Source organism: Brachyistius frenatus, unplaced genomic scaffold, assembly GCF_029030835.1.
Source record: "Brachyistius frenatus isolate BFR_SWC_R1_liver_20210118 unplaced genomic scaffold, ASM2903083v1 Contig_2, whole genome shotgun sequence".
Lineage (NCBI taxonomy): Eukaryota > Metazoa > Chordata > Actinopteri > Embiotocidae > Brachyistius > Brachyistius frenatus.
The window spans coordinates 5,368,190-5,388,439 of NW_027210601.1; the positions used below are offsets into that span (position 1 = coordinate 5,368,190).

General features: G+C 41.1%; 4 protein-coding genes across 6 annotated transcripts; 1 reads left to right on the plus strand and 3 right to left on the minus strand.

Annotated features, from left to right (window-relative positions):
* The first annotated feature begins 69 nt into the window (after nt 1–69).
* Nucleotides 70–1,985, plus strand: rbm48 (RNA binding motif protein 48). Its single transcript, XM_069695276.1, has 5 exons — nt 70–198; nt 467–657; nt 750–895; nt 1,234–1,790; nt 1,898–1,985. The coding sequence occupies exons 1-5, from the start codon at nt 70–72 to the stop codon at nt 1,958–1,960; spliced, it is 1,086 nt and encodes a 361-aa protein (XP_069551377.1). The 3' UTR covers nt 1,961–1,985.
* Nucleotides 1,837–3,842, minus strand: clxn (calaxin). 2 transcript variants are annotated; one of them, XM_069695296.1, is made up of 6 exons: nt 3,530–3,842; nt 3,004–3,162; nt 2,761–2,865; nt 2,520–2,671; nt 2,269–2,373; nt 1,837–2,179 (listed from the first exon to the last, which is right to left on the minus strand). In XM_069695296.1, the coding sequence occupies exons 1-6, from the start codon at nt 3,594–3,596 to the stop codon at nt 2,135–2,137; spliced, it is 633 nt and encodes a 210-aa protein (XP_069551397.1). In that variant the 5' UTR covers nt 3,597–3,842; the 3' UTR covers nt 1,837–2,134. The 2 variants fall into 2 exon arrangements, with proteins under 2 accessions (XP_069551397.1, XP_069551390.1); XM_069695289.1 differs by having other exon boundaries at nt 1,837–2,373.
* A 74-nt stretch (nt 3,843–3,916) lies between these two features.
* Nucleotides 3,917–15,161, minus strand: sytl1 (synaptotagmin-like 1). 2 transcript variants are annotated; one of them, XM_069695255.1, is made up of 15 exons: nt 15,067–15,161; nt 13,738–13,863; nt 11,943–12,094; nt 11,726–11,837; nt 11,583–11,640; nt 11,455–11,482; nt 11,331–11,371; nt 9,668–9,787; nt 9,373–9,539; nt 9,075–9,177; nt 8,679–8,840; nt 8,248–8,326; nt 8,049–8,148; nt 7,590–7,795; nt 3,917–5,540 (listed from the first exon to the last, which is right to left on the minus strand). In XM_069695255.1, the coding sequence occupies exons 1-15, from the start codon at nt 15,087–15,089 to the stop codon at nt 5,398–5,400; spliced, it is 1,620 nt and encodes a 539-aa protein (XP_069551356.1). In that variant the 5' UTR covers nt 15,090–15,161; the 3' UTR covers nt 3,917–5,397. The 2 variants fall into 2 exon arrangements, with proteins under 2 accessions (XP_069551356.1, XP_069551365.1); XM_069695264.1 differs by having other exon boundaries at nt 15,062–15,137.
* Nucleotides 15,162–16,192: 1,031 nt separating this feature from the next.
* On the minus strand, nt 16,193–19,253 carry cd164l2 (CD164 sialomucin-like 2). The gene is made up of 6 exons (XM_069700176.1): nt 18,911–19,253; nt 18,387–18,473; nt 18,034–18,126; nt 17,910–17,948; nt 17,501–17,648; nt 16,193–17,281 (listed from the first exon to the last, which is right to left on the minus strand). The coding sequence occupies exons 1-6, from the start codon at nt 18,987–18,989 to the stop codon at nt 17,263–17,265; spliced, it is 465 nt and encodes a 154-aa protein (XP_069556277.1). The 5' UTR covers nt 18,990–19,253; the 3' UTR covers nt 16,193–17,262.
* Between the last annotated feature and the right edge of the window lie 997 nt (nt 19,254–20,250).

Consider the following 20,250-nt stretch of genomic DNA (forward strand, 5'->3'; position numbering starts at 1 on the left):
CAGCCGTAGTCAATAGAAGAACGAGCACTTATTTTGAAATGCGTTCAGCCGGAAGTTAAATCCAGAAACATGGCGGCACCTGTAAACAAAAGTGCAAACTGTTGGAGCGTCCCGGAGGTTTACAAACATCACGAACAGCGGAAAGTTTGTATTTCTCGACCGAAATATAGGGAGGGAAGAAAAGATAAAGCAGTTAAGGTAAGAAAAAAACCTTTCTATCTGTAAATATTAGGATTAAAAAACGGAGTGTATTATAAGCTACGAAAGCCTGCGTGTCCCGGTCAGGGTGCAGAACGTCACTTAAAATGTACAAAAACAAAAAATAAACTATATTTGCAGTTTTTGCACGATAGTCTTGCCCAAACATTGTCCACCAGCATTCTGCCCACCGGCATACAATTAGCTTCGTGTTGTATTGACACTGAAGAGCAACTGTCGCCATATCTTGTTTTATGTGTATTATCAGGTGTACACCATCAATTTGGAGTCCCGTTACCTGATGGTCCAAGGCGTCCCAGCCATCGGCGTGATGACCGAGCTGATCCAGCTGTGTGCCCTGTATGGAGCTGTGGAGGAGTACAGGCCCCTGGACGAGTATCCTGCTGAGGAGTTCACGGAGGTCTACCTCGTCAAGTTCCAAAAGCTCACAAGTGCCAGGTACAGGGGCTCACCTGGTCCGTGATACCTCACTGGCGAGGCTGAAAAAAAGGACCTGCGAAATAATGCTGCTTGGAAAATGTCTGTTTCAGAGCAGCGAAGCGACGCATGGACGAGAAGAGTTTCTACGGTGGTGTGCTGCATGTGTGCTACGTCCCAGAATATGAAACCGTGGAAGACACCAGGCTTAAGCTGCAGGACCGGAGGAGTTATGTGAAACGGGCTGCTCAGAATAGAGGTATTATTTTACATTTAAATGTGTGTATTCTGAAAGAAAACGCTACCTGTGGTGTTGTCAGCATTTTTCTTTGCTCATCTATGCAGGTGTGTGTGTGTGTGTGTGTGTGTGTGTGTGTGTGTGTGTGTGTGACATATATATATATATATAATATATTTGCACTTTAATTTAAACTTTTCTATTCAATGAGATTTTGTCGCACCCATACACTGTTTCATGTTTTGTCAGTTTTTGCCCCACAGTACTAAATATTTGTTTGTTTGTTTCAGTTGTATTTTGTCTAAGTTAACAAACAATTTTCCATTTTCTGTTTTCTCTCTCGTTACATTGTTACAAAGCGAGAGAAGAGAAACAGAAAGAGGCAGCACTTGAGGAGCCCACGCCTTCAGACACAGCCACCACATCGGACAAGATCATCACCATACACGATCAAACCTCTGACAGACGCACTACGGCAGAGACTCCACACGTCAGCCATTATTCAGGCTTTCCCCTGCTGCCATTACCTCCCCAAGAACATCATTTCTATGGACATAAAAATCAACATGGGTTGACTCCAACAGAGGACAAAATGGGGTCTTTACATAATGCCATCACTGAGGCAAAACAGCAGCAAGTGCAGAGTTCACGCTCCAACCAAACTCCCTCAAACAGAAGCCGAGGCAGAGAACACAAACTGAACTCAAATCAGGCACCTGCAGCCAGATTTGTCCCAAGGACCACACACTTGGAGAGCAGAAAACGCAAAATGGCAGAAGCTGCAGAGCTCTCAATGACTCCTTCTGTGCAAAACGAGCCTTTGATCGGGCCGAAGCTCCCGGAACCGTCTAGGCTGGACATGGCGGATGAATCACTGAACACAACTGTCAGTCTGATCAGAAACACAATGAAGCAGGTACCCATATTTGATTTGTTTGACAGGAATTAAGAATAAAACAAACTAGTCATTGTAATCAAAATATCTTTATGCATGTCAGTAAAATCTGTCGTCATCTTTCTCAGATGGGATCAGTTCCGGAACTCAAACCAGTGGAGAAGAAGATCAAACCACGTCGTCGGATTTGACTGACTTGCAGAGGTTGCTCCTGCTACTCTGGAAGATGACCTTTGGAACCGTTTCTTTTAGCAGCTTGTTTATATTTAAAAAATTTTGCATCACAATGCAAACAGATATGAAGATTTTTTTTTTTTTTATTAAAGACGGTGAGGCTGTGAGTTCATATAAATATGATTTCCTCATTATTCCAGTTCCTTAAATACGTGCCTTTCAAACCTCTCAATACTCTGAAAAGAAAGAAAAGCACACTGCAAGATTAAGAATTTTCGACATGGAAATTTGAACTATTAGAGTTCAGTCTTTCATTTGTTATTACCGTGGAGTCAGGAAGGCACGTCCCAAACGCTTCAAGCAATAGGTTCTCCTCTTTCACTGCTTTTTCAAAGTCTTCAAAAGAAAGTCTACCATCATGATCATGGTCCTGTGGGAGGAAGCAACATCAGCAGTGTTGACAAGTTATCTACACACAAAAAAAAAACACTCAAATTCAAAGCTCGTTTGGAGATTTTGAGGAAGTGATGCAAACAGCCTGTTTAAACCAAGATATTTGGGCAGCAAACATGTCACCATTTTCTTGAGAATGATCTCCACCAGGTCTTTGATTCCTTCATCGGGATCTTCCTCTGTGGGCTGTCTGATGAGGCTGTTCTTCAGCATGTGAAACATCTCCTCTCTGGAGATGTACTTGTCTCCATTCAAGTCGTACACATGAAAGCAGTCTGAGCCGTGCAAAAAGGGAAACATTAACAGCTGGATAAACTCTGTTTGTGTGTGCGGTTCAACACACAAAGTGTGGTTCAGAACTTACATTTAATTTTTTCATCCAAAGTCCCCCGAAGAAAAACAGACAGTCCCTCGATCCACTCTTTCAGACTGACGAAGCCGTCGCTGGCTGTGTCAAAAGTCCTGAAGACTGGAGGACAGACAATCAACTACATTTAGAACATGTCCAGATTAGGAAACAATCCCAACACTCATCCGTGTCTAGTGGGTGCTAGTTATTTGTTTTACGGCCTCCCAGAGAAAATATAAAAAGCAATAGACACAATACCTCCATCCATGATCATGTCATCGGTCATCCCAAAGATGTTGTACAGTATGCTTCTGAACTTCCCTCTGTCCATGCCGAGCGCTGCTCTCCGAGGGTTTGTCGGCTCCCCCAGAAGCACGTTGAACTCTCGGATAAGGTACTCAGTCTCCGTTTTATTGACTGGGAAACGGATATAATGGCTCACATTTCATTTTCTGTAATATTAGCTATGTCATTTAGACTGTTGAAAAGTAACTAAACACATTTACTGTACTTAAGCACAATATTTTTATTTATTTTTTACAATACTTTAATATGATTTTAAAGGCTGGACATCATAAGAATTTAAAATACAACACATTGTTACAAAGATTAAACTGGTGGTTTACAACATTTTTGACTCCAGTCATCTTTTAGCATTTCCAGCAAATGCGCATTTAAACAATGGAAAGTAACGTGTAGCGGGAAAAGTGCACCTCACTACCGAGATAATAAGACTAGCCTGGTTTAGCACGGGATAATTAGACGTGACAAGTTTAGTACTCACAGTGCTCCACTTGTTTTGAGATTATTTCAGCGAAGTTTTGTGCCACCTTTCGGTTCATAGAAGACATTTCGGACACGCGGGCACAGCACAAGTCTCCGACTGGGACGATGTTGACATGCCGTTGCCACGGCAACACGTAAGCATGCAAAGCTACCACTATGACGTCGATTACAACGTTTCATCGTGTGTACATTAAACAGCGGCCACATAACACAGACGAAACCTATGACATACTGGTTAGGAGAAGATCTGACTGGTGGTGTGAGTACCGTCATTTTACCATGAATAGGTTTTCTAAATCATGAGCTGTAATGTCAAGCTAAACAGACATGATAGGCGAGTACATCCGGCAACAATCTTCAAAATATAAGTAATAATGCGGGAGTGGTTAGTTAAGCATTTGTTTATTTTATTTTTTTCCCCCAGAGATAAATGCAAATTATTCAACATTGTAAATGCGCGAGTGCCAGTGATGTTAGTAATTTTCAACTGTCACTTGGCCAGATGTGGAATCAGCCATTAAAACAGCAACAAGTCAAATCAGAGCAGGAGAAGACAAGTGAAACATTTAGCAGCTAAACAGGACAAACAGCTTATGAGCAGACAGTTAATACAACATCGTTTTAAGCATAATCAGCGCAGTGAAGCAGGCTTCAAACAGATTGAGCAAAGTAGTGATTAAACATATCAGATAACTGAATTATAATAACTCAAGTTTGGATGCAAAGCATGACCATTGTCACAGAAGGATCTCTGTACAATGATTTATTAAGGAGAACCAATAAGGCCCCATATTTATATTATTTCCCTAATGGCTCCTCGTGCTCATACATAAACATAAAGATCGAGGCAACATGGCAGAAGACCCAATAAAATAACATTGGGATCATACAGTGTGTCTCAAATGAATGGGTATTAGCTATAAGTGCAGAGTTCCCACATCTGGTGTCAGCAACAACAACAAAAAGTTGCAACTGATGTGAAAACCAGACATCACAAGGGTTTAATAAGACACAAAAAAAAACATACCCCCTTATAACTTTATTTTGAAAGCCAATAACTTTACTTCCTGTCTCATTCCAGACTGAAGCGGGAATGTTGCCATTGCCATCTGCTGGACAGGATCTCTAACCCATGGATAAATGCTTTACTGAATTTTCTATTGATGATAAATAGATAAATACCATATGCAAATAACATTTTTAAAAAGTTTTTGTTTGAGGAAAAATAAACAAATCCAAGGACTTTGTCTTTTTGTTTAGTGCTTTTTTACCTTATTCTGATACTATCCCTTCTTTAATTTGCCTGAAAAGTAAAGAGAATAAATCTATAGTCTGACCAAAACATGGTAGTCAGCTATTTGTTAAAAAGGAATGGTAAGTGCCTTTAACTGCAGGCCTTTTTCCTATTCAGTTATAATAATCATGCCTAAAAGTTTAACAATCACAATTATCTGAATAATCAAAATATGCAGTATGTTCTCTGCGTGAAAGTGGTTTGGCCCGTTTTTCCTTTATACTCAAATGATTAAAAGGGCTGCGACACAAGCTGAAATAGCTATGAAAAAAAATCATGTAAACCAGTCTGTCATGATTATTCACTGTTAGAAATACTTATAATTTGCTCCTTAAATGTAAAATAAGTAAGTAAACCAGAACACTGTGTGATTCTTCAGTTAGGTTTGACATTTAATTAATAAACTACATTTAATTACATATGTCTTTTTGTCAGATTTGACACAGACTGAACTACATACAGTAAATACAGAGACAGAAAGGTTAATGCACTAATGTGAAGAGAGCCCTTTCAGTCAAACTATTAAATGAACAAGCATATAAAGGTTTGTTTGTGTGCAGGATATTCCTGAGTCACTCAAAGCGCTGTGCAAGGTTAGTTCTGATTGGTAGTGTTGTGTCGATCCAGTGGTTTGGGTTTTCGATCATGGAGGTCCACACCGTGACCTCCTCTTCTGTGGAGTCCATCCAGCTGACAGCCTCACCATAACTCTGACCTGCCATTAAAAACAACCCACACAGTTGTTCATTATTTATGTTGTGGACATTACTACACAGTCACGAGCTGCAACCACACATTGAAGACTGATGGGACCAATCCCAACAACTCTTCCTGTATGTCCATTCAGATATGCACAAACTGTACTTTCTTGAGTTACTCTTGTATAAGACACTGCTACAGTAGAAGATAGTAAATTAGTGTTTTCCCATCAGTGCAGGTTTACCTGGAGAAGGAAATTATCCTACTAATACACTAAAATGCAAGAGACAATAAAGCTATCAAGAAATCATACCACCTCTAGGCTAAAAGCAATAACAACAAACAATGCCAACAGTCTACAGAAGTAGGACCTGCCCTCTGAGTATAACAGCATTATGTTGAAACTCTGCTTGCAACAAACAAACCCTCAAAGTTATGACTTTTCCCACCACAAGACTAATTAGGGCTGTCCTGATCATGAAATTTCAGTTGCTGATTAATTGTCAGAGAAATAATTTAAAATAACAATTAAATTGTGCTTTTCATTTTATTTTGACCAGCAGCTTTTTTCTATATATCCCACAAATGGCCTCTTCCAAGTTATCGGCCTGTCCTTTTTCATGTGGTTTAAAACTAAAATGTTCCCACAGTAGTGTTGTGGTGTTTGGGTTTGCAACTAAATCATTGATGTTCATCAAAATACAGTCTTTCAAAATGCAGAGGTGGAATGTATCGAGATGAACAGTTGGTGGCGCTAATTCTCCACTCATTCAACGAGGAAGGGGGGTGCAACATAGTGACGTCATTAAAAAAGCCCCAGTCACAACTCCTAATAGTGATGGGGAAATGACATCTCTTAGTTTCATCCGGCTATTTTTATACAGATGAATGGAAACGATTTTGACGGTTATGTAAAATCACTGCGATCAGATCAAATAATCGTGATCAGGGGATTATGTAATAATTGTGACAGGTCTAATTCTGACATCATATTCCTCACAGTAAGACATAAGGTGGTGCTTGTGCTGTATGAGTGGTTTTATCTTGAGCCTTACCCCCTCTATATAAACCTCAGTAACACCAACTATGAGCAAAACAATACTATCAGCATTGAGATAAACTACTTCATGAAGACTCTTCAGTCTTAAATAATAAGTTCACAAGTGAAACTAGGATCAGTCCCCAACGAGTGATATTTAATGTAGAGGAGACATAAAACTGTGATTTTAATACCGTCTACAAAGCTGACCATAAAATGAACTAACACTATTACAACCTTTTTAATATCACATCGAGGGACACAGAAAGCGCTGTCCTCCTGCAAGCCAGAGAAACGTCACCGTGTTGAATCACAGTTTAGCACAGAAAATGGGAGATGCTGTCCAAATTCAGTTTTAACAGATTAAGTTTGGCTGTCTTCTTTCAGTCAGTAGTTGACTGAAAGACAAACATCAGTGAGTTATGGTAAAAAGCAGCCCTGGGCTGAGAGGTGTAAGATCCTTTGCATAGACCAAGCTGATATTTACAAGGACTGCAGCACAGGAGAAGAAATACTGTCACTAAGCACTTGAGGCTCTTAGAGCATTAGTTCCCGACCTTACTGTTGCCGCCAACATTATCTAACACATACACAGAAGGAAAAGCCCTCTCGATGGACCAAACTTAAAATGTTTTAAATGTTGCAAATTCTTAATGAAGCCAGCAAAACACGAAGACAAGTTATTGATAAAAGCTTAGAGAAGCACCTTTGTCTTTGTTCCTGCTGTTTGGTACAAATGTTTAAAGCCATAACCCAGGACTAAAGATTTGGTCAGCAACACTCTATTACCAAATTTTTCAGCTTCTATTTATTTAATGTACACCGATACTAATTGTAATATACAGAATTGTATGCGAGTAATTTATATTCACGCAAGCAAAAAACTGAAGGTGAAATTATCTGTGCATTTGTACTTTTTTTCTGTACAACTTTATAAAGAGCTAAATGGTGTTACCGGAAACAGCTGCACTTTTTAATTGTGACTTTAAATAAAACAATTAAATTGTAAAGTGTAGAGATTCTCACCCTCTCCACAGCTCAGACGAATCCCTCCCAGGATGTGAGTCTTTAACCCTTCGCGTTGCCAGACAGTGAGCTCAGCACAGGCCTCTCTCAGGTCGCTGGTGTGGAAGCCATCATACACCATGGTGTGGTTGTAAGTGGGGCTGAAGGAGCGCTTCACCAACTGCGTCTTCTGACCACTCTGTCGACTATCATCTGGGAGGATGAAGCTTATTGGGTGTCAAGTAAAAGAAACAACGGTGTCATTTCAAGACGGAAGCTATGGGTTTGTGTAAAGAATAAATGTTTAAGTGAAAAGTTTGGTGATGGACAAAAACATGATCCTAAATATGCATATGAATATTGAGATTTGTGATTAATTACAAATGAACAGTAAACATAGTGCTTACAAATCATTAACTACAAATACTGTCAGGATAGATATCACATCAGGAAATACTGCATGTTGCACAGCTGACACACCTTCTAACAAAAGAGTCTATAGCGCCTCCTTTGTTGGACAGGAGACCTTGAGCCTCTCGAAGCCAAATGTGAATCTCTCCAGTCAGAGGAAGACCACTGCCTTATCACACACATAGAAAATATGAGACTCAGGTGATTGTGGTATTGACGTAGAAAATATTGTGCAACCATGATGGATGGATGGATGTATTCTGTTCACCTTCAAATCCATCTGGGATGAACTTGATTGAAAGCATGATGTTTCCACGACTGGTAATGAAGTCTGGGTTCAGATAAGTCTATGACAGGCAGTACACAAAAACATAAAATGATGAAGGCAGAGGAAAGATAAAGTAAGATAAAGCAAAGAGGAGAGAGGCAGAAGAGTAGAAGCAGGGAAAGATTAAGGTTACATAAAACCTTAGTTGAAATTCACAGCATGTCTTCCTCTCCCTTCAGCTCTCCCAGACACAAGAGACCCTCCTCCTCATATCCTGTGTCTTCAACAAAGCTGCCGAAACTGCTGTTACAAATACACTCAGATGCTAAACAAATGTAGACCCAAGCATCACAGTGTTTTGGTAAATATTTGTCTAGCGGTATTTTAAACACACATGCTGATTCATGTGACTACAGGAGTGTGTTATTTACTCGTGGCTGCAGGTCCTGCCACCGAGGCTGTGTGGAAGTCCAGTCCCACATCCCCAGGGCCACCTCCACCTCCCCCAGAAACACGTTCCTTCCCAGGGGCTCCGCATGCCACACAGAGAGGTTCAAAGTGCGAACCCGCAGATCCCTAGTCTGCACTTTATACTGCCAGAATAGAATCAGAATCAGAGAGTTATTTATACAGCAGGATGAGGAGGGAAAGTGCAGGACAGAGGATCAGAGCATTTTAAGTCTTTTTTTTTTTGTCATTATACTGTATGTTCAATGAGTGTGGTGAAGGTTGCAGGCCACAAAGAGGAGAGTTGGGAGATAAATGACAGATGGGAGATTTCTGATTGCTGCCACTTTATGTAATATGCAAATGAGAGAGAGTCTCACTCTGAGAATCTGATCATAGACTGGGTTTAGTGTCTTCTTCTTGACTGAAGTCTTCTTCTTACTGTGACTCGACTTGTCTGGCAAGAGATAGGTTTTTACATATCTGTGAAACACACACACACACACACACACACACACACACACACACACACACACACACACACACACACACACACACACACACACACACACACACACACACACACACACACATTGATTGATTGATTTGGTGCGTGTGTGTGATGTTGTTGATTCAATATGCACATTCGTATGCACACACACATGCACTGTCACTTACGGGTCGGAGCGGTTCTTGCGTGCTGAAGCAATGTCCTCACAGCGATACACTTTGACTTGCAGCTCCTCCTTTTGGGTGTCGTAAACCAATGAGTATTGGATACGGCCCCTCACCTCCACCACTCCAAACTCCCCTGAGCTGAACATACTCATCATGCTCCCACTGAGCTATAACACACGCAGGACAAAGATCAGCTCCTACGTCATTGTCCCGAGCTGAGTCATCTTGCGTCCTTGGGTAGTCAATTAATCAAATTTGCGTGCGTGTGTGTGTGTGTGTGTGTTTGTGTGCATACCGTGTAGCCCGAATGAAGGCTGCTGGTGGAGCTGCTAATTTTTAGAGGAGTTGGATCTGCCTCTGATAGGCTGCTGTTCACAGAGTCCGTGTCCCCATTGTGACTGTCAATCAAGCCTTCCTAAACACACACACTCGCAGTTTGTATATACAGCCTCGTATTAGTCACGAGGCTGTATACAAGAACGATGACATCTGTTGTTTCATTGTTACATGAAGTCACATCAGAAAATATATCAGACCCTTTCAATTTTTGCACACTGACTTCATTAAATGGAAGCAACTTGTATTTTTTGCCATCAAAGTGCAATCAATAACCCATAATGCCAAAGTGATAACAGTATTTTAAAAATAAAATTTCACATTTACAAAAGCATAAAGACCCAAAATTGTAGAAGCCACTTTTGCAGCAATTTCTGCCTCAAAGCTTCTTTTGTAAGTCTCTAAAACCTTCTCACTTGTAGATTTGGGCAATTTACCCCATTATGTCCTCTGAAACTCCGTTAACTCAGACAGGAAACATCTATAAAGTGACATCTTCAGGTCTCTCCTCAGAAGTCGAGGCTTTGGCTGGGCAACTGGAGTACTTTTTCCTAAATCCACTTCTGCATAGTCATGGTTGTTGACTTCAGGTCATGCTGAAGTGTGAACCGTCACCCTAATCTAAATTTTCATCCTTCCCTCAATTTTAATCAGTCTGTCGGTCCCTATCGCTGAGAAGCAGCTCCACAGCATGATACTATCACCACCATGCTTTATCATAGGGATGATTTTGGCAGGTAATGAACAGTGCCTGATGTTCAACTCACATACTGAGTGGAGTTCTTGACTTCCTTAATTTTTGTTTCAGTAGACTAAAGAATCTTTTTAACTTGTGCTCTTAAGAGTCCTTTAATTGACTGTTTGGCAAACTACAAGCAGTCTGTCAGCTGCCTTTCACTCAGAGTGACTTTTGTCTAGTTATTCTACAATAAGGGCCTGATTGATGAAGGGTTGCTGACATGGTCGTCCTTCCAACAGGTTCTTCCATCTCTGTATCTACTGCTGTTAGAGTGACCGTTGAATTCTTGGTCTCCTCCCTGACCAAAGACCTGCTTACTCAGTTTTATCTCTGAGGTCGACACAGAGTTCCTCTGATTCATGGCTCGGTTTTTGTCTTGAAATGCAATGTGAATTGTGGGACCTTTATGTACCAAGGTGTGTTCCTTTATCAATTATGTCAAATCCCAGGTGGTCTCCAGTCAGGTTCTAGACACATCACAACTAAAGCAAACACGATAAACCTTATCAATATTTGGAGAACCACATCAAGGTGTTTGAATAGTTTTTCATTTTTAATAAAAATGTTTTCACTTGGTCACTATGGGTCACTGGGTGTAGATGGTGGAAAAATGCCACTTTTCATCCATTTAGAATGTAATTTAAAACACAGTATAGTGTGAAATAGTGAAGGGATCTTAACCCTTTCCAGAGCCAATATCCATATTATCATTTAACTACCAAATCAGCTAAACAAGGCAACATATATGATGGATTTTTATATTAAAATAATTAAGTAATACTGACTCAGTGTCTGTGGATAATAGGTGGAATAGTGGCCAATGCAGTGTTTACCAGTGTATTAGTCATGGTAATCTGTGACTGTGTGTGTGTGGTATAATCACCTCAGGTTCCTCTGAGTGGCCGTTACTTGTCCTTTCATTTTCTAAAGAGCAGAATGATGAGTTAATATTAGCACTAAGAGATGGCTGGAGAGGTGCAGAGACAGTTGGAGAGACTCTTTCATACCTTTTGATGACGGAGAAATAATGATATGCTGGAGACATTGAAATTCAACATAATTGATTGGTATTTAGATGATTGTTCAGAATAAATTGTGAAGGATGGAAAAAGGAAACAAGCATGTACACACACACCTGCACTACAGCCCTTTTTGTTCTGGGTGTGAGCAGAGATTTCAACATTCCTGCAGTCCTGGAAACACAAAAGAAACATGAAATGCAGCGACACACAGATGTTACAACCAGAGATTTTTTTCTAATAAGACACCCTCACTGACCCTCCGCTCTTTTCTTCCTTGCTGTCCTTGAGTCTTCCCTCTGCCTCAGTAGAGGTGTTGTTGGAGGAGGTTTCCTCCCTCTCTCCATTGAACAGTTCGTTCAGGGGCACATCTGTTACCATAGCAACAACCACAGAGACATTACTGGGATATCCCTATGGCAGTAGGAACACAGCTCCACTGGACAGTGATAGTAGTGCTGCATTAATGGACTGACCTCTGCTCTTGGTCTTTCTGTGGCGTATGGTGGCGTGGACGAGGTCACAGCCTGAAGTGTGGTTTCGATGGCGTTTGCTGCGCTCGTCACTGAACCATGTCCCAGACAGGAAGCGCAGACGTGCTGGATCTGTCTCTGCCTGCTCAAGGACCCTGCAGCATTGACAGGGGGAGGGTCAAGTTAAACAGAAAACAATCACCGTTTTCTGTCTACATAAGTCACCAGATGTCAGAAGCAGTCACAGTTGTCACTTCTGTCATGGAACTTTAGTCAGGATGTAAAAGAGAAAGAGGTGGGTCAGTTCTATTATTACAACACACAGATATTTAAATATATTACACTTCCCCTCCACACACCTGATATTTAAGTACATACATTATTTTTTTTTTGAAATTTTATTGATTGATAAACAGAAAATTGTGATGACTTAATCAATAGAAAACCTTTCAAACACTCCAATTTCAGGTTCTCAAATGTCACAAATGCAGCTTTTCTCTTTTTACTTCACTATAAATTAAATATTTTGGGGTTTTGGCCTGATGGCCAGCTAATACAAACAACTGGAAGATTTCACGTTCTGCTCTGGGAAATTATGACTTTTCTCCATATTCTCTTGTGTTTTAGAAACTAAATGGCAAATCAAACAATTAATGAAGGACAATCAATAACACTTTCATAATACGTGATAGCACATTGAATATTTTTGTCAAATTTTAGACTGAAAAAACAAGCAATTGAAAAGACAGTTTTTTTTCACAATGTTATTGACCAAACAATGAGTTGATTAATCAGGAAAGAAAACTCCAAATTAATCAATATTAAAAACCAGCTGTTAGTTGCAGCAAGTCAACAGAATCTAGCAGAGCCCGACTTCACTGGAAATTCACTGGACAATAAAGTTTACAATAAAACTGTCAAATATCCTGCCTCCATTACATGTCTTTGTCAGAATTGTTTGATAACTACATTTTGGCCAATATATCGATATAAGATTTTTCCAGTATAAATCGAGCTCTAGCATCTACACCATCAAATACAGCCGCTCCCCTGTCAGCAGAAATTATTTCAACAGTTGACTCAAAACTCAAAAGAGTAAAACCAAACACTTTGAGTTTGTTGGTTAGCCACCATTTGGCATGGAATAGCTGTAGTTTTTTTTAACTTTGGTAAAGCTTTAAACAACCTACAAATAAGACAAATTTTCAAAAGTTTTAAAACTTAAAACTACAACACACAGAGAGGAGACAGACTAAAGGAAAACCCTGAATAATGAAAGCACATTCAGAAGGTGTGTTAGAGGTGCACTGCATGATGCTGTTAAGCAATTAGCATCCTACCATGATTTCTGACATGTACCTAATCCCCTCAGAGGCAATGGAAGTTATTCTGAGTGATTACCTTCATCCTATTTTCTAGGATAACAATTCCCAAATCTACAAGGGTTCAACAAACAGGTTGACGAGTAGGAAAATAATGTGAAGCATAAACTACAGTCAGAGTCACCAGTTCTCAACTTAACACTTATTTGAGATTTTGTACCACTAGTGTTTCCCACCGCCACAATCAAAACACCAAATAAAGAAATATCTTTTGGAGGAATGATGTTCATCCGTCCTGTACAATGACAGTTGTATAACGCAAGCGAAGGAGCAGGGAAGCTAAAGATTCACTGGGGCTCAACACCTCACTGAGACATTTGGTAATGGTTTTCCAATTCAATCATCTCCCATCTGTATGTTGGTGTTAACGAATGAACACAACGGGTTCCTCCAGAGAATTAATAGTCACCTCTGACCTTAGACGTCCTTCATCACGATGACGCAAGTCCAAGTCACGTTGTAAGACCTGAAGGATGGAGGACTGCTCGTCTTCGGTCAGGTGGCTCAGGTCAAGAGATGAGTCAACCCGCTCCCCCTCCATTCTTGAGAGAGAAGTGCAAATAAACATCATCCTTAAACAAATAAACCGTACCTGTCCTTCTCTGTAATTGCACTCTAACCTCCGGGTATTATTTGATGAGGTTCCAGAGTATAAAATAAAATCAACATTTCGCTATGACTTTCAAACATACTGAAATCAAAAGCATGTCCTGGGTAAGATTGTCTTTGTTGCAGAGACCGAGAGGAACTTTTGGAGTGTTTTCAGTTTTGAATTAGTCAGGAGACTATGGTTCACTATATAACACAGGGCATCAGGAGCACAGCAGACTTTCCTAAAGGACCCTATAAAATGTCTACTGGCACTTTTGTTCCAACAAGAAGTGAAATTGCCTTCACTGATTGCTTTATTTGAATTTTTTTTTAGGCCTGAAGCTGTAAAACGTTCCAGTTTTTCACAAGAAGCAAGAGTACAGGGTACAGACCCTCTGGTTGGAAACCACTGCACACTTTGAGGGTACAGTAACTCTTTGAAGCTCTGAGTCTTCCAGTTGCTCTGCCACACCAGTGGCCAAGGACACCGTTTCTGTCTGCTTCAGTGACATTCATCCCTTCAACTGTGGACTGAACTGCTGGATAAATCTAAAAAAAATATATATCCTTCAAAATAAAGGCGGATGATACTATTTATAGATGCTACGAAATTATAGTGTAGTTTCACCTGTTTTACCACAAAATAATAATTTTAAGCCCTAGCGTGTGTGTGTTTTCACTGCCCTGAGGCTATAGGTAACCTACATCTGAGATATTAACGCATGCGCAAAGCGGACCAACTAACTTGGACAGAGAAAAAACAGGATTATACAATAAAAAAAATTACGATGGATCACAACTAAAACATTAAAATATGAATATTGTTATGTATAGTACGTGTATATAGTATGCAATATAATAGCCTATTCCTGCGGGGTTTTTTTTTTTTTCTAAAACTGAGTGAAGATTGTAAAATGTAATGCTTTATCTCCGAAAGATTACTGAAGTGTCTCTTCATGTTTAATTGCAGGAAGTATTCCTGTAGTAAAAAACAGGTCCGTGCAGCACTTCCTTCATCACGAACACCGCGTGACGGAAGACACCTGTCGCCACTTTTTCCCATTTGGGGTCGAAAGTTAAACTCTTTCTTCTCCCATTAATTAAAAATTCGCACCAAGAAACACAAGACAAGAGTCAAAACTGTGTTACCTTACTTGACAGCTTCCGCCAGTTCCATCTGTGAAAAGTTTGGTGAAAAGTTTTCCTGAGTGCGGATTGTGTGTGTGTGTGTCGACGTTTGTGTACTGAGTAAACGGAGTGAACACGCCCTCAGTGCGCACAGGGGCTGCACTCAGCCGGGAGCTCTGCGTGATGCGGAACAAACACAACAGACGGACAGGGACTCTCTCTCTCTCTCTCTCTGTGTGTGTGTGTGTGTGTGTGTGTGTTGAAGAGCGTCATATACTGATACAAATGTATTCGTCTGACTGTGTGATATGACTCACACACGGATGTTTCACCAAATGGCAGGGTGGAGGTGGGATGTAACTTTCCTCCTTTTAGCTGTCCACACCTGCTAAACACACACATGGCCACTCGCTGAGGTTAAACCTACTCTGCGCGCGCGCGCACACACGCACACGCACATACACACCCAAGCAAACAGAGCTTTCTGCTTGCTTTAAAGCGGAAGAAAAAATAGCCACAGCACATGAAAACCAGCCTCAATTTATGTGTGGACTTGTGGAGTGTGTGTGTGTGTGTGTGTGTGTGTGTGTGTGTGTGTGTGTGTGTGTGTGTGTGTGTGTGTGTGTGTGCACCGGACTTCCCTTTCACTCCGTGGAAATGTGTTTGTGAGTGTAGGGGGAGGCCGAACTCAGTGTGAAAAAATCCCACATTCAGTCCTGTCCTTTGTCAACAGACTTGGATGACAGCCACTGTCTGCTCAGTTGGCGAAACCTTTTTGTGTGGGTTTATTCAAGCCTGTGGCTCTTGGCTCAGAGAGAGACTGGGGCATCCAACCGGGCATCCTGCTGCTCCCCTAAAGGCCTCAATCAGTGCTCTGTCAGGGCTGCATGCTGGAGCCCATACTGACACCCAGATATACGAGGATAGGTGTTTGTCATCTGCAGATCCTGGGAGCTGGTGCCTGGTCACATGCAGATTACAGTCTAATCAGTTCAATCCCTCTGCCGGTATGGGCAAACATGCACTTAGCACTGATCTCCATAGTGATTGGCTGAGCTCCTCATCTGCATGCAAGAAAACAGAGCCATGACACACAAACACACACACACACACACATGAACACAAACACGAACACACAAACACACACTGAACAGGTGGTTATCCATAATTTATTCAGGCAATCTAATGGCGTCACAAAAAAATCAAACCGTTCAACCAAACCAGCCTCACATGAATAAACAGGATCACATCTCTTCGGACAGTTATTAAAGGGTTAAAGCTGATATGTAAATATGATAAATATGAGCGAACAAAACAGAATTCTTCTCCACAAAAACAAGTTCATAAAAAAAAAAAAAAAAAAAAAGACTGTAAGCTACTGATGACTCAAAACAAGGACACACTAGAGCCATAGTGGACGTCTTTTAGAAGTCTGAAAACTTAATAATGCTTTTAGGCCTTAACTGTCACTTTCTACGGCCCCAAATGTGGCGTTTGGGGGCCTCCAAGATGCTTCTTAGGGTCCTCTGCTAACTCATTTCACTCACCACAAGTTAACGTGTGATATAAGCTGTATAAATATATATATATATAACTTATGGTTTCAATAAAACTCCAGAAAGTTATGCAAGTGCACATAAAATAGACCTCTCGGATGATGGACAATCCCGGAGCTGATCTATTTTAGGGCTCTTGAGAAAAAAAGCTTTAAATGCTTGTCATGACCTTGACTGACCGACTGTCTACATGGTATTATATGACTCTTTCCGATAACTGCACTGCACTACATGCAGTTCAAACAGCTCAATTTACCCTGCCCAACTGTTTGTCAGAGAAACAACACTTACAGAAAACAAAATTACCGTCTGTGAAGATTTCGGTTAGATTTGATGTCAGAGCTACTGAAGAAAGTGCTCCGGACATCAGAGTCTCTTTGTTTCTCAGTGGTGTGAAACTCTTTTATGCGACTGTGTGAACACAAATACAGCAAATACTAAAATACACTAAATACAACAGTGAATGCATGCACAGACATTTGTTACACAATACAGTATTTTGAGATGTGTCCTCTTATAAACACACCCATCCCCATGGGTATACACATGGGGACCAAACCAAAAATTACAGGAGCTGAGGAGAAAAAAAAAAACCTTGTCTTCATAATTCGATGAGTCACCGCTCTGCTGTCCTCCACCCTTGTCTGATTGTCCGTCATCTTATCTTCATTGCTGTGGCTGCTCTCTGCGTAAAGACGAACATAAATTTGTGTGGATAGATTAGATTTGTGATCAGAATAAAAATACAATCAGAGCTAAAGATGTTGCAGGTGCAATTCTTTCTACGGTACACTGTGTTGTTAATCATTCCTGCCACCAGGAGCTGCTGTTGCACCAACAGCGCGCCCCTCAGCACAGTCGTGTCAGATTCCCTGTTCTCTCACACCTACATGCATAAACTCACATGGGGTCATAGTTGCTCTGCTCTTTGGATTTGAGGAAGCGCATGGCGAAGAAGCCGCCCGCCTGCAGACACAGCACGAGTATGATGCCTCCGATGAAGCTGGACATGTCGAACTTGGCCTGGGAGAACTCAGTGCTACCTCCATCACCTTGAGGGCAAAGGGCAAAGGGCAAAGTTCAGTGGGTTTATACTGAAATTACATGAAACCAGGATGAGGTGGATAAAGACTAGAGAGTCCGGTTTTTTTTGTGTGTTTTTTTTTTTAAACACCGACAAGGATTTTAAAAATGACTCAGTGCCTTTGGGAAACATTTTACTTAGCTCTTATGGGATAATACATGTTTGACGCAAGATGCAGGGGAGGGGAGGGGATGGAAGTGGATTCTGAGGCAGAGTCGATCCAATTTACCTGAGTCACCTTCACCTCCCACTGCAACAGTCTCCACAACTGGAAGATGAAATATGTGATAGAGTTACTGAACTGGCAGACAAAAGACTTCATGCCAACTTTATGTGTGTGTATTGTTTTGTACCTGTGCACAATTCAGACACTCTGGTCCAGCTGCAGTTCATGCCGTTGTCTGCTGAATTTCCGTCATCAGTCACACACAAGCCTGTGTCATTACCTGAGAATTAAACAACACGTATTTTAGTGTGTGTTTGTGTGTCATGTGTGTGTTCCTGGCAAACTAAATAATTCAGTCATCTTGTACAAACCAGGGAAGCTAATGTTACAGCAGCTGTGATGATTGAATTACTATCAGAGGTCAGGGGTGGGTGTGTGTGTGTGTGTGTGTGTGTGTGTGTGTGTGTGTGTGTGTGTGTGTGTGTGTGTGTGTGTGTGTGTGTGTGTGTGTGTGTGTGTGTGTGTGTGTGCACGTGTCACCATCTGGACAAAGCCTCCAGACACAGCCTGTCAGGTTGAGCATGGAGTCTCCGACACACAGGTCACATGACGAGGCTTGAGAACAATCTGTAGGAGACAAAACTGCCAGTCAATTGGCACTGTCAATCAAACCCAATCAATTGGCTGATCTACAATTATCCTCCCACAAACATTTAAACAGCTTCATTATTGGAAGACAGATGTCCTTCCAGTTTGGACAGTGTTAGAAATGGCAAACGATTGTAATGCCAAAGAAAAGATGGTAGATTCTCATTAAACATTTTTACTTCTTGCCAATTAGTCAGAAACAACAAAGAGCAAGCCAACTTCACAGTAATGAAAGAGAGCTATATCAAGAAAAGATCATTGAAGCAGATCAGATCAGACTGGTGGAAACACGGTGTCAAGGACAGCAGACATCAGATGACAAACATAGGTTACACACCAATAGGTTTCTGAGAAGAACAAAATACACAGAGATGGTCACACAATTAGAAAATAAAGACATGTGGACAGACCCATACCTGCCTGTGAGTACACAGAGGGAACCAATGCTAGAAACAGCACAGTGGAGCAGAAGACCTTCAATACAAACTGCTGCATCCTCACAGTCACAGAGCACCAAAACCTGCAACTGACACCTGGAAACTCTGGTGCTTTGGGCAGAATTAGTTCAAAACAACGAAACAGTTTTAAATTGAAATATCTTCAGTCAGTCCTTGAAAGGTTTCCAATAGTTGCTGAAGAAGATATGATTCCCAGCGAGGACACAGAGAGAAAGAGAAACAGACAGGAGACACAGAGACCTGTGTAACATGAGCAAGATCAAACTTGGTTCCCTGGCAACCGGCTGGTCCACCTCAACCCTCCTGAAATACACACCAGTTTGAACTGACTGTCACCTGTTTACCTCCGCAGGCAGTGCATGAACACACTCACCTGCATTCCCTCATATGTCCTTACAAACGGCAAAACCAATCGAGGGAAGAATGGGAAGAAACGGCACCTGGTCCCATTTTGTCAGTACCTGCACTAAGAAATCACACAACTCCACCTCACACGTTAAAACTGGTGTATATTTAAGGACTGTGGTTGCCTAGCTTGTTAAAGTCTCTACCATTCATCCTCTGGAGACCTTGAATGTATATTACCTTTCACAGCTTACATTTCACATCAATTGAGTACATGTTGAGATATTTTACAGGATTGTCAACACTTTGATGTGAAAAATGTGACCAATTTGTGGTGTAAAATGAATAGTCAGAGGATCACCAAAGTAATTAGGATTCAAACCCATGGGCACCATAGTTCATGGCAATAAGCCTACTCAGTAGCTGTTGAGATATTTCAATGTGCACAGAGGTAGTGTAGAAACCAGCAGAACCACTCCCTAGAGCCACACCTTGGCTAAAAATGTATTCCTGTTTGCGCAACATTTCTTTTCTGACTTTTTCCTGGAGAAATAATGGAAAATTGTAGCTATACAAGTCTGTTGAAGAGGGAGAAAAAAAAAACACTCTTTAGCCATAGTTATCATAACTCATGTTCACCTAAGCCCATAACTTGGGACATGGGGTCTCTAGTTGCTTTATCTTCAGCAGTTACGAGCCAATAAACGGTGGCAAACCACTGTTCTAGAAACAAAACAGACCCAGCAGGAATCAATTAGCCTCTGTTTTTCCTGTGGAGACTCAGAAAACATTAAGTCTGATTAAGACTGATTAAATTTAAGAACACAATCAGTAGCCTCATATTAATTAAAACTGCAAGCGGTGATATGCGGGCCCTCGCAAAACGCACGTCGGAGATCCAGCGGGTCGGGGCCGCCAGCTCCCCAACACGCAGCATGCGAGGGTCCACATAT